The 14,214-nt window shown below is 39.0% G+C and overlaps 1 protein-coding gene across 6 annotated transcripts in view; it reads right to left on the reverse strand.

Annotated features, from left to right (window-relative positions):
• trc (Serine/threonine-protein kinase tricornered) overlaps positions 1 to 14,214 on the reverse strand; it is a 281,866-nt gene that overhangs the window by 81,025 nt on the left and 186,627 nt on the right. For all 6 annotated transcript variants that reach the window (XM_011313345.1, XM_011313348.1, XM_011313344.1 and 3 more), the window contains one exon: positions 5,141 to 5,348. In XM_011313345.1, coding sequence (XP_011311647.1) covers positions 5,141 to 5,348 — 208 coding nt within the window. The remainder of the gene's footprint in view (positions 1 to 5,140; positions 5,349 to 14,214) is intronic.

The following is a 14,214-nucleotide window of genomic DNA, read 5'->3' on the forward strand; positions in this document are numbered from 1 at the left end:
TGACACGAGCAAGAGGCCACTTCGTTGGCGGGAACCGCTCGTCGTAGAGAAGTACCAGGCTGCCGACTTTGATTTCGTTGGACGGATGATGCCACTTAGAGATAGACTGAAGCTGCTGCAGATACCCTGCAGACCATTGCTTCCAGAAGAACTGCAGCCTCTGCTGAATGAGTTGCCATCTTGAGAGCCGTCCAACATTGAGATGTTCTAAACCTGGCTCCGGAAGAGTTATGGGAGCTTCTCCAATGAGAAAGTGTCCTGGGGTGAGACAGGACACGTCATCAGGGTCTTCCGAGAGCGCTTGTAGAGGCCTGGAGTTGAGAACTGCTTCAATCTGGGTCAGCCGCGTTGAGAGTTCCTCGACTTGACCGCTGCTTCCCATTTCCCTCCAAAGTGAGGGGCTCCAGGAGGATTGAACGTCCACCTCGTTCCATCCTTGAGACATACTGCAGAGAGATGCGGTAACTCCTTGGTGCCAGCAGAGAACAACTTCTTCAACTCCTTGTCAGCACCGATAAAATTCGTGCCACAATCGCTGTAGAGATGTCTGCAGTATCCTCGACGACTCACGAACCTTCTATAAGCTGCGATAAAGCTGTCAGTAGAGTAGTCGGTGACAGCTTCCAGATGGAGAGCGGACGTGGCCATGCACACGAAGATCACTAACCAACCCTTCTGGGTCTTGTGACCACGCCCTTTCCACGTCTTGAGAGACACTGGTCCGGCATAATCCACACCAGTGTTAGAAAAAGCTCGATCCGATACAAGACGTGCCATCGGAAGCCGCCCCATCAGCTGCTGCGCTCTAATCCCACGATGACGCGCGCATTCAACACACTTGAGGATGAAGGATCTTACTGGTAGACGACCACCAATAATCCAGTAAGACCTCCTGAGATGCGTCAACGTGAGCTGAGTTCCGCCATGCAGCGTACGCTGATGAGAGTCCCTGATGAGAAGCTCTGCGAGCACTGATCCTTAAGGGATTATGGCCTGATGTCTACTCTCTGCTCCTAGAGTTGAGAACTCCAGACTTCCGTCCACTCTGAGAAATCCTTGTTGATCAATGAACGCAGTGAGTTTGGTCAACGGATGAGACTTCTTCAACTGGAATCCGTGAGAGATAATGTCACACTCGGCTTGGAGATAATAGGCTTGAGTCGCCTTGACCCAATAAAGCCGAGCTGCTTCGATACTTTCCGGGCTAAACAGTGCCGGAACAATGACGTCCTTCTTCCTCTCGAGTTTCCGCATCATGCTCCCAGTAACTTCAAATAAACCACCGCAGACATCGCTAGTAGAGACGCATCAGAGAAGCCATGGATTTCCACCTGAGATCCCTTCCTACACCCCAGCCAACGAGGGATCGAGAGTTGTTCCACTTGAGACAGTTCTTGACGGAAGTGAGACCACTTCTGGGTCAGATGTAGTGGCAACTCATCATCCCAATCCATTTTTTCCAACCAGAGTTGCTGGAGAAGAGCCTTCGCACGGATCACTACCGGTGATAGCAACCCTAGAGGATCGAAGAGTTGAGCAATTTCAGACAATATAATCCTCTTCGTAGACTTTGTGTCGGCTGAGAGATGGATAGAGAACTTCAATTGATCTGTGTTGGGATCCCATTTCAGACCAAGAATCTTGGTGACGGAGTCCTCTAGCGGCTTCAGACTCTGAGAGAACCCTCCCGGCGTCAGAGAACGAAGTAGAGACGGGCTATTTGAGTGCCACTTCGCTAGAGGAAACCCGCCAGCCCAGCAGAGTTCCACCACTTGCTGAGCTACGAAGTGGAGATCATCTTCCTCGTCAGCTCCACCACAGATATCGTCAACATATCTACCACTGGTAAACGGTGAGACGGCTAGATGGAATCGATGTCCCTCATCCATGACCAGCTGATTGAGAACACTACAGGCGAGAAATGGAGCAGACTTGGTCCCGTAGGTGACAGTGGTGAGCTGATAGGTGCAGATCTGGCCCCGAGAATCGCGCCACAAAATTTGTTGAAGAGGCCAGTCTCCCCGATGTACCTTAATCTGACGGAACATCTTCGTGATGTCCGTCATGAAAATGTACTTGCTCTGTCGAGACCAGAGAAGCACGTCTACCTACCTCAGGATAATTCTCCATATAATTTTTGCGAGAAAAATTACTGAAAAAATGGATAGTCCAGACCGGGACTTGAACCCGGGACCTTCCGATTATGCATCGGGTGCTCTCCCAACTGAGCTATCCGGCTCCTAGCCATTTCTTCCATTCACTTTTCTTGCCTATATGGAGCACCGCCGTCCTTCATACGGCATACATTTTTACATCTTAGAAGGGAAATTTATATAGCGTTCCACATCTTTGTGACGTCAAAGGAGTCGTTGGTGGGGATTTTGGATGAGGTAGGAAGGGTAGAGACGTCACGGTAGAGAATTATATTTGAGAGAGATTCACACGATAATTAACGGCGTAATTATAGGGCGTTAGAGAACGACGTTAAACAGAGAACATCCGAACCGAGAAGAAGTAATAATAATTATTAGAGAGGTAGGTCAGCGACACAGGTGCGTAATTGGGGCACCTATATCTGCCGAACGACCGGTCAGTCAGAGACGGTCCAGGACGTGCTGCTACCCCATGGCCCTATGCCAATATGAGGCTGATGCCTCAACAATTACCTTTCATCTCCAGTGACCTTGATGCTTCCGTTTACGTATCATGACTGATGATGATAATATTCGAATTTCGACGTTTCCCCTAAATATTGCCTTCTATCTATTAGTCTGACATTTCTGACCACCCAGTGGGTCCATAAATTGCCAAAGAAATCGGTGATCGTCATAGAGTTGTATCACCAATTCAATCCTAGAAATGAAACGTATTATCGAACACGTGCAACTATCATGCTTGCAGAAATGGACTGTAACTTATATGGTTGATGATAAGTGTAGGGGTATGACATCGCCTGTGTCTTACTCCTATCATGCATTGAATGAGTCCAAGGAGTACATTCAGAAAGTTTGAAGCCTGACATGATTCCACTGCCCATGATGCCTCAGAAGTTTAGTCACCAATGGAGGAACGTAATTTGATTGTGCGAAAGCTTTAAATAATTTTTAATCGTCCGACAACACTTTCAAAGACCACGATAGCCCTTTGGAAATTGCTTCAAGAGACCAACGTCATTGCACTTTACTTCAAATTGAACGACCCAGCAGCTGTTTAGACGACATTTTGAAAAATCGGGGGTCTGTATGATTGCCAATAGCAATTCAGTTATTCGGCTGTAAATTAAGGACGAGTGGAAATGTCGATGATCTAACAATCATCTGCAAACAATAATCTGTAATTAAAAAAAAAAATTATAAAATCCGAGGGTGGGGGGGGTCAACTTTTTTCAATTTTTTGGTCAATTTGGAAAAATTGAAAAAAAATATATAGAACGTCAAACAAACGGAATCGATCATCAAACAATAATCTACTAATCAGTAACAATCATTAAAAAAAAATTATAATTAATAGCAGCATGTGGGGGGTCAACTAGACGGAGCTCATTTTTGCCTCTCCGAGATTGAGAGGCCACACTATCGCCATCTGTCTAAACTTCGTTTCCCTAAAATTGACAGCTGATCGCTTCGTACTCGCGAACCTAAATTCCGGGCGTTCAGTGCATCGAATCTTTCCGGGAAAAATCGCGAAAAATGTAATAATTGTGTTCACGGGCCGGTAATTGGGTGTCGCGAGTGAGAAGTGGATGTGTAAATTGTGGGGAGTGTTTTTATTCCGCAGTGATTGAGCCGCCATATTTTTCCCCAAACGATCATTGGAGAATTCATCTTGGTAAAATCTAGGAGGTCTCTTTGAACGTAATTTACACGTTCATTCCTCAATTTCCCACCCCTGAGACCTAATTACCGGCCCGGCAAAAATAATTATCTGTCGATTGACCCTACCATTATATTTTTTGAGGGCCTACAGGGGCTGGCAATTAGTTACCCGTAAAACGCGTTTTTTCTAGGGAATTTCCTAGGGACATGTCGGGCGAAAATCCCTCCACCCGGGCCTTAATTGACTATTCTGAACTAATAAAATGGGTCAGGAAGAGCAGTTCTTCCCAAACTCGAAATATAGGATATGGCCACAGAAAAAACTCAGAAAAGAGGTTTCAGTGATAATTCTATGTAATTGAAACATCGTTAATTATAAATGTCAATGGGGCAATCTCGTTTCGTTTCTTTGCTGCAAAAAAAAACAATGATAGCTACAGACAAGTCACACTCAAAAATAATCCAACAAATACCTTTTCCGTGCTGCTCTGCATAGTCTTTCGTTTGGGAATTGGTACTGCATACATCCCAAACGCGAAAACTTAATAATCAGTGTGGAAAAAATATATCCGGGCTGTTGTGATAACATTTATTTCGAACGTATAGTTGGCCAGTTTTCGACTTTTGCTGGAATGACAATTTCACAGACTCCAATTAAATAACACTCCATTCTAAAGGGCCGGAAAAATACTGCTGATCGGATTAATGTGATCAATTATTTTTTAAAAGTTTCTTTTCCAAGAGCGTTCCCCGATTTCTTCCGGAATAGCTCCTTTTGATGCATACTTCGCATTCAGAATTTGGAACATTTGACATTTTATTTCTTGTGTAACAAATTTATGGGAAGTCATTCGGCCATTCCTGAAAATTGCGACACTGCTAAGTTGTTTTAAAATTTTATTCCACATGTATACCCTTTCGAGTTTGTACATTTTATTCCCTTCCTCAAATCCATCTATACCGCAATTGTGCCGAGGGTCGAAGGGAAATGCTCATGGGAAAAACCCTGGCCCGGAACAGTCGTCCCTTTCGAGACTACTGCTCAGACGATGAAACCGTGTAAATTAGAGAGATAGAAAAACATTTTGGCATCCCTCTGACTGGGAATCGAATCTTAGTCATCCACAGTCACATTCATCGGTAATTGCAACACTACTAATAAAAAATTTCAAGAAATTTGTAAAATTGCTTGACATTACCAGGCAATTCGACAATCGTACATTTTTTTAAAGTTCACGTCCACCAGACACCATCATTAAAATCAAAGCGATTGAATATTCTGTTCCTAAAGATTTCGATTCCATTTCTTCTAGCATTTATCTTACCCCCAGGCAAAAATTCCATGATGAGATAGAGATTTATGGGATCTTGGAAGCTGTAGTACATTTTCACAACCCACTGGTGATCTGCCTCCACTAGTATGTCTCTCTCTGCTCTCACATGAGCCACTTGTTCCTTTTCAAGCATATCCGCCTTTCGTAATATTTTCATTGCGTATACATGGCCTGTATCTTTCTTTTGTACCAGCCTCACCTGAAACATTCAAGCAATGTATTGGAAAGCATTGCATTGGATAGCTAAAATAGAAATAGAATATTCGTATGGTAATTTGGAGAAGTGAGCACGTAATTCAGAATAATTAACTATTGCATGAAAATGTTTCAACAATTGATGAAATAATTACAATACAATATAATGATTTAAAAAAAAGGTGATATAACTGGGAGTTCGCAGAATAGAGGAATAAAATGCATTCAATTGTCGGCGATTTCCAAAAAATTCAATTTTTTGCTACTCCGAAATGTATATATATCTGATTAGACTCCCTCAAAACTTTGAATTGATCCTGCAAGTATTTCTCGAAATGTAAGCATATTTGTAGAGACGTGTCGGGCTATTCGACAGTGCGTTGAGAAAAAAAGGCGATTTTTGCGACTTTTTCCATCTATACCTCAACGATTAAAAAAATACAAAAAAATATGTGGTGGTTTTCCGCAAAACAACAATGAAAGCCACAACCAGTTAATACGTAAAATAACTAGGATTATCAGCTGCGCGCAATGCCCGTGCATATGTCCAGAAAGATACAGAGCGCATCGCGACCGCTGACTCGGAAGTCCTTAGGAGTTCGTGAGAGGGAAAAATGGCTCGCAGACAAAATCAATTTGAAATACTAGAAACTGTCGATACTACAGAGGGTCCATGTTATTCCCCTCGAATAAATGTAAGTTGAAAAGTTTCAAAACTTTGAACTCGTTTTTCTCGAAACCATGTTTTCAAAGTCGGTGAATACAGTTACTTAAAACATGGCAGAACCCATCGGTTTGAAATTTTAGCACAATCTTCTTTGATATATTCCTCAGCTATTGGGGCAAGGATTCAATTTTTAGACAATTATTTGAATTGTTCTAAACAATTTTACGTGAAAATTTTGGTCGAAAACTCAATGTTTGTGTTTACACGGTCGCCATTTTGTAAAAAAAAATGAATTATTCCTTCGATCAATACCTGGTTTTATTCATATACTAAATGAAACAGTCAGATTGTTTTTTTTCAGATAAGTTTAACTGGAAAAATCGAAGTCACCACCGAACACCTTCTGGAGAACGTCCACAGTAACTCACTATATGGATATGTTGGAAAAATTATAGTATAGATTTAGTATAAATTCTGTACGCCGCAGACCACATATAGGGCTTAATCAAGATACGCGATAGCGTATCTGCCAAGTTGACGTCACAGGCAGAGAGCTGTCATGTATTATATTTCAGCTAACAACTCGCCCCTAACCCCTTAAAAAAAATTCAATTGCTTTTTTCCCCTTCACAGGCACGCTATTTTGCAAAAGCATTCTTAGATACATTATATAAATCGCGGTTGATCATTCTGATGAGGTTTTTACTTTTTTCACTTATTACATTATTACAAAAATAACTCCATATCAACGCATAAGAATTCACTTTTTCAAGAGTTTTATTTCGAGAGAGTTACTATTCCCTAGCGCTGTTTGGGTGGGCTGTTCTAGAGAATAAATCTAGTAAGTGTAGGGGAAATTGTCTACGCTTACGGAATTCATCCGTACGAGTCCATAGCGGTGGCGCATGAACTAGGATGGAGCCCGTGCTTGTAAGCCAATCGAAGAGCGTCAAGTCATTTGATATTTGTGATTTACCCTTTAACAATTGGAATCGATTGTTAATAATTTAATGATTTGAATATAAGAACCAAATTAAAAATTTTAGTTCACTTAAAATTAATTACCTAAATAACCTAATATTTGTGAATTACCCTTTAACAATTGGAATCGATTGTTAATAATTTAATGATTTGAATATAACAACGAAATTACAAATTTTAGTTCAGTTAAAATTAATTACCTAAATAACCTAATATTTGTGAATTACTCTTTAACAATTGGAATCGATTTTTAATAATTTAATGATTTGAATATTATAACCAAATTGAAAATTTTAGTTCAGTTAAAATTAATTAGCTGAATAACCTAATATTTGTGAATTACTCTTTAACAATTGGAATCGATTGTTAATAATTTGATGATTTGAATGTAACAACCAAATTAAAAATTTTAGTTCAGTTGAAATCAATTACCGAAATAACCTAATATTTGTGAATTACTCTTTAACAATTGGAATCGATTGTTAATAATTTAATGATTTGAATGTAACAACCAAATTAAAAATTTTAGTTCAGTTGAAATCAATTACCTAAATAACCTAATATTTGTGAACTACTCTTTAACAATTGGAATCAATTGTTAATAATTTAATGATTTGAATATAACAACCAAATTAAAAATTTTAGTTCAGTTAATTTTTCAATAGTTTCATTTCGAACATTTTAATCATAAAATAATTAAACAGACAATTTAATGTTTGTAAATGATCCTTTAACAATTAGAATCAATTGTTAATATTTAATTTCAATATTGCACCTAAATTTAATCCTTTACATTAAAAATTTTCAGTGCTTCAATCTTCGAGCATTTTAATCTTTAATTAATTACCTAAATAACCTAATATTTGTGGATTACCCTTTAACAATTGGAATCGAGTGTTAATATTTGAATGAAAATATTACCTCCAAATTTAAATTTTTTATGTGATATTTTTCAATAATCAACTTGAATGACTGAATAAAAACTAAAACATGAATATTTAAATTATCTTTCGTTGAGGGAAATTACTATGATGAACTAACACATGTCAGAGAGGCTTAAATCAGGTATCAATACTTTTCATTGCATCATTTGTTTGGTAATTATTCACATAAAAAAAAATCATAAAAAAATGTTGTGAACAAATGGCGCCAAGTCGACGCTAATTCAAACGCAAGATAGAAGCATGGGACAATAACTGCATGAATGAAATCACACAATTTTTAAAAAAATCATATAAATATTAAATTTAAAAAATCACAAAAAAATTTTGTGAAAAAATGGCGCCAAGTCGACGTGAATCTGATCGCCTCCAAGACAGAAACAAGGGACAATTACTGAATAGTTGAAATCCCACAGTAAGCGAACTGATTATGATATAATCTTATTTTTAAAAAAACATGGAAATATTAAAAAATGCCAAGTTTATGCTGACAGCGTCAACTAGGACAATTTTTCGCAGTTTTAGTTCCGATTGGAAAATCGATTATTGTTACTAAAGGCTTTTGTCATTCCGGCCGTAAGACAGTGTTTTACGGCTGCGTTGCTTTGCTTCGCGTCCACGAAACGCTGACTACGGCTGTTATGACAAAAAATTGTGGGCGTCATACGGCCAAAAAAAATTTGTCGACCAATATGATTGTTGCAAACCTCATCTTCGCTAGAAAAGTTTTTTTCGGCCTAATGACAAAATATACTGTTTCAAACCCCGTCCATAGGAAATTGATTCGGAAAAAAGTCAACTTGGCGCGCCTAATTTTTCCCCTTCAATACACTGAGTATCATTACATTGCCGGGAACATAGTAAAAAATTACAAGTATATTTTAGCATTTCCCTAGCAAGTCATAAATTCGTAAGTGGATTATTGATTGAATGCATCGATTGATAATTGCGTAATTACTTCAGTCGTTACGGACATCTTATCATGTATAAGCACTACATCTCATTTTAAACTATTCACTGATGATCTTCGTCCCCCATTCTTTGCCGTTGGCTAAGAATGTGAGTGTGCCACCCTGCGTCGGTTATGAACGCGCCATCACACTGACGGGCACCCACTCTCCTCATACCGATATGCTATTTGACGTTCATTGGTGATTAGGTTAAGTACACGTCAGGTATACGGAATCCAATTGTTGATATAATAAGCTGAATTAAATCTCAATAGTTTTGGCGTTTTGCCAATTAGCGTGCGAACTCTAGCTTTGTCAATCATTCACTTCCTACGAAGTATGTTCATTATCGAACAGCCCGGCGCGCCAAGTTGACTTTTTTCCGAATCAATTTCCTATGGACGGGGTTTGAAACAGTATATTTTGTCATTAGGCCGAAAAAATCTTTTCTAGCGAAGATGAGGTTTCCAACAATCATATTGGTCGACAAATTTTTTTTGGCCGTATGACGCCCACAATTTTTTGTCATAACAGCCGTAGCCAGCGTTTCGTGGACGCGAAGCAAAGCAACGCAGCCGTAAAACACTGTCTTACAGCCGGAATGACAAAAGCCTTTATTGACAATAATCGATTTTCCAATCGGAACTAAAACTGCGGAAAATTGTCCTAGTTGACGGTGTCAGCATAAACTTGGCATTTTTTAATATTTCCATGTTTTTTTTTAAATAAGATTATATCATAATCAGTTCGCTTACTGTGTGATTTCAACTATTCAGTAATCGTCCCTTGTTTCTGTCTTGGAGGCGATCAGATTCACGTCGACTTGGCGCCATTTTTTCACAAAATTTTTTTGTGATTTTTTAAATTTTCAATTTACAGGCGTTTTTACTTGATTTGAGATTACGTGGAATTTTTATCCTTCACATTATTTGAAGTCGAATACTTGAAAACAATGCACTTGCGCGAAAATTCTAGCATGTTGGGCAAATCCATTATTGCTTCTTCCTCTAACAGCAGCCTAGTAGATTCCATCAAGGCTACTGATGCACACGCGTCTGTCTATATCCATTTTTAACGGTGGGCGCATTACTGCATGCAACAGACCCGTTATAGAATTGTACTTGTTCCTCAATATTCTTCAGCATTCAGCAGTCATCTGGGAATTATCTTTCTTGGTCACTTGGGGTATGTTTTTCGAGATAAGACCCTCGATTTCGTCGACGATTGTGTGCATCCGCTGGACTCGGTCATTGCTGCTCAAGGCAGCACTGATGTCAACTTTAGTAGCTCCACAAAACAAGGCTAGAAAGCCTTCGCTTCATTTGCATTGGCAAATGACACGTTTGAGTGGTCAAAAACCTCATCCTTGATCTCTACCTCGTTTAGGATATCATCACAACCATCACTAGTATTTGATTTGTTCAGGGTTTAATACATTTTTTGTGAGCGACCTCGGATGCCAGTGCGAAGAAGGAATGGGCAACCTGATGCTCATTTGACTGTCCAATTCTCTTGACAACATAGTTCATGTGGGGGTATTTCATAAAAGAAGCAAAGGTTTTATAGCGGTCCACATCTTGTGGTATCACAGGGAATCGTGACAAAGTATTTTGGATGACGTAGGGAGGGAAAGTAAGTGTGTTGAGTCCTTGATGATGAGCTTGTACAGGATGCATGGCGTTTTGTAGAGCACCGTGACCACGATGTAGTGTAATTCGAAAATTTTTTTAATTAATCATTCTTGTTTGGACGATTGTGTGATAGGGTTATAAAACTTTCTCTAGTGCCTTTCTCTAGTTCAATTATGTCAAAGAGAGTGCCAGTCCAGGTCTACTTTGCTTTTTTTATTTTTTATGAAATGGTTGTCTCGGTGTGATGGTAACCTGCTTGCTTTCAGCAATAAATACCCTATAACCAATACCTCAGGTATGCTCGGAGCTGTATCCACAAAATTATTAAGGTTCCAATTATAGAATGCTCCACCGATGAAGACCAGTAGGATTGGGATCGATCGTTACCATATGATATGATATATCGCAATGAAATGACCACTATTAGAGCTACGATACGGAAGACGTATTGATTTAGCAGTCGCCACCAAGCATCATGATCAACCTACTCTTATAACAATCAAGCAGAGAAACTCTGAGAACGACTTAATGCTTTGCACAAAGTTGTGAAGAAATAGCTGAGCGCTTCGAAAGGAGCAGCTAAAAAATCATATCATAAAGATAACAGAGATTCTGTTGACGAATAAAGTTGGAGGAAGAGACAGATTTGAAAAGTTGATGTAACCTTAGCTTGCCCCGTATGAAATTACGGAGAAACATTTGGATGTCAACGACACTAGACGTTCCGAAAAGAAAATAAAGACGTTCGAGTATACGTCAACCGAATGAGACTATTCATCGGTTCGGTCGCGTACGTTCCTGACAAGGGGCAACTAGAATGAAGTGGATATTTTTAAGAAAGCAATTTGCCAATGTTTGCCAAGCTGCCAATGCTATGCACCTTTCCTGCTAAAATACAAATGAACAGCATACATTCAACTTGAAAAATTCCTAGCGACAGCGTACACACGTTCAATAAAACAATGGTGATGTTAGTGGTGGTAACGCTGGCGAATTCCCAGATCGATAGTGTGTATACCATGGTCTACTGGTGTAAACAGTACAAGAGTTCGACTCCTAGATTGAGGCTACGAACGAATTATTGATCATTCATGAGGCAACACAGCCGTTCATCTCATTACGTCACGTTTTCCATTAAATATTCAATAATAGTTATCAAATGAATGATGCAAAACTATAATTATTAACTTCTCCTTTTTTCAGCCTACCTTTCGGAAATAGCTTGGGATCGGAGCAGGGTGAATCACTAAATAATATGGGAATATAAAAATTTAATTCACAATTCCAATGTTATTCAATTATTAACGTAAAATTTATCCAATTAAACAACTTTCGTGTTAATTATTCCACGACTCAAATTTTGATCACAGATTTTCAATTTTGCGCTTTTATCGCTTTAATTGATATAATGTACTAAAAATCTAAATTTTTTGGTGAATTTACATTTTTGTTTATAACGAAAAGCAATTCAATGATTTCAAATCAATTCAACTGATCCAATTTTTCTGCAGTTTTCCTTGGTGTAATGCAAGTTCCGTGAATTTTGCACCTTGTTGATTGACGATATGGAGGACAATCAAATGTTTGAAAATGAAATCACCTTCATTTCTGGTCAATAATAAATTATGTTTATTGGTTTAAACTTTATATAATCGCGGAATTGAAAACACGAAGGAAACCGCGAAAAGGGAAATTCGGAACTGTTCCTACTAAGGGATGCTTCCCTGACTACTACTATTGATGGCTATGATTGACGAAGACTGACTACAGCGGACTCTTTGTTATTACTCACCATAGTCTCAATACTGACTACTAACTATGTAACTAACTTTGGGTGGTTCCGTGCACTTCTCTTAACTTCGCTTTTTGAATTGGCTTAATCCATGCATGTCTATGGATCAAAATATGTTAATAGAGGAGGGAACTTCGTACGATGTCGATGCACCAGGTACGGACACCTCAGCCTCCTGGTGATAACAAACTTGGAAACAATGCCCAGGGTTACACCTAATCCCGTGATGATTATTTGATAATGATTAATTCATTTATTTTCCGCTATTTCTTTGTTTGTTCCTTATGTTACTCGTTTCCGAAATAGTTTTGCGATTTATCAAAATTTTTCCTATTTTTTAATACATAGGTTTCTTTTTGTTACCCTAGCAACTCAATATTGTTATCATTATTTAAGTGACGTCATTTGAGCTGACCACCCAGGCGAAGGTGAAGCCGGATTCGTATGAACAATAAGAAAAAAAAATTACCTGGGTTCATTTTCGTAGGAGTAATATTGTATAATATTACTCATTGTTCTTTTTATTCCAAGTTCTTTTCATTATTTTTTTTTTTAATTCATTAAATCATTAATTTTTATGAAAATATGCGATATGTCTCCTAATAAACAAAGGTAACAAAGGCAATGACGTCAAACCAATTGAAAAATTGTAAAAGGCTCAATGGACAATATGTATGCATGAGAATAATGCCAACACAAGTTATGAGGCCGCCCGCGCCTCACTAGGTATATATGTACTCTATGTCTGTATGCCACACATGGGCAACCTGCAGGTAGCTCGGAGCAGTCATAAACTCGAATGCCAATTATATTATGTGCGGACAGTAGTGGCGGGCCTTACCGTTAAAGTATCGAGAAACGTCTCATGAAGCATCTGCAAAATGGTAAGGTATGAAAAATAGCCGCCGCGATTAATAACAAAGAAATTAAAAATCCAAACCTGGACAAAAATATTTTCTGAATAGGATCATGTGTGGATTCATTGAAATTCTTAGACATGTTCTATTGAAACCAGAATTAAATTCGAAGGAAGAAAACGATTGATTTTGTCATGTCTGTAAATTAATTAAATTCTGCGAAGTAAGTATTTTTTTGTAAATATATTTTTGACCACTCTTGGCCAGTTTCAATGCTGTTCGATGAAAACCACAGGAAACCAGTCGTTTTATTCCGCCAGGAAAAATCATTGAAGGGTGCTAAACAGCAATGTTAATTGAAAGGAATCTGCCAAAATCGATATCGCTCTTTCGCACCCGCCCCTCCTCCCTCCCCACCGTAAACTTTCCCTGTATGTTTTCATTATTTTATATCGAATTCTAATGCATCTTAAGCTAAAAAGATGAAATTGCAGGAACACTGAAACATGACATTGTCAAATTTGTTCGCCGCCTCTGAAATTTAACAGGAGTTCTTGCCTTTTTATCAGTAACATAAGCTTTCAAATTAAATAAAAACGTGATGGGCATGAAAAAGGAAACTTTTCCATTTTCGACTTATTTCGCCGCTTTTCCTTTTCTTCCGTGGAATTTCTCCTCTTTTCCTTTTCATCAGTGGAATTTCTCCTCTTTTACTTTTCTTAAGGGTTACGCCCACTTCGGTTGATTTCAGAGTAGGAGGAAGGCCTTTACGACCCTGGTTCCTCAGGCCGATCACCTGATACAATGGGCTCTCGTCTACCCTTTGTTACGCATTAATAGAGGTTGTGACGAGGCAGAATTTTGCGCCCCCCCCCTGCCCCCTAATTAATACAGCTTATTTTTCCTAGGTTAAGTTAGGTTTAAGTTACTCTTTTTTCGCCACCGTTGGGCAACCCATCCCCAGATATTCCTTACCCCCGTCCCCGTTTCCCCCCCGCCCTAGCACTCACGCATCCAGGAAGAGGATCCCACGTGACCCCGGAAGAAAGAG

Source organism: Fopius arisanus, unplaced genomic scaffold (genome assembly GCF_000806365.1).
Source record: "Fopius arisanus strain USDA-PBARC FA_bdor unplaced genomic scaffold, ASM80636v1 scaffold00116, whole genome shotgun sequence".
Taxonomy (NCBI): domain Eukaryota; kingdom Metazoa; phylum Arthropoda; class Insecta; order Hymenoptera; family Braconidae; genus Fopius; species Fopius arisanus.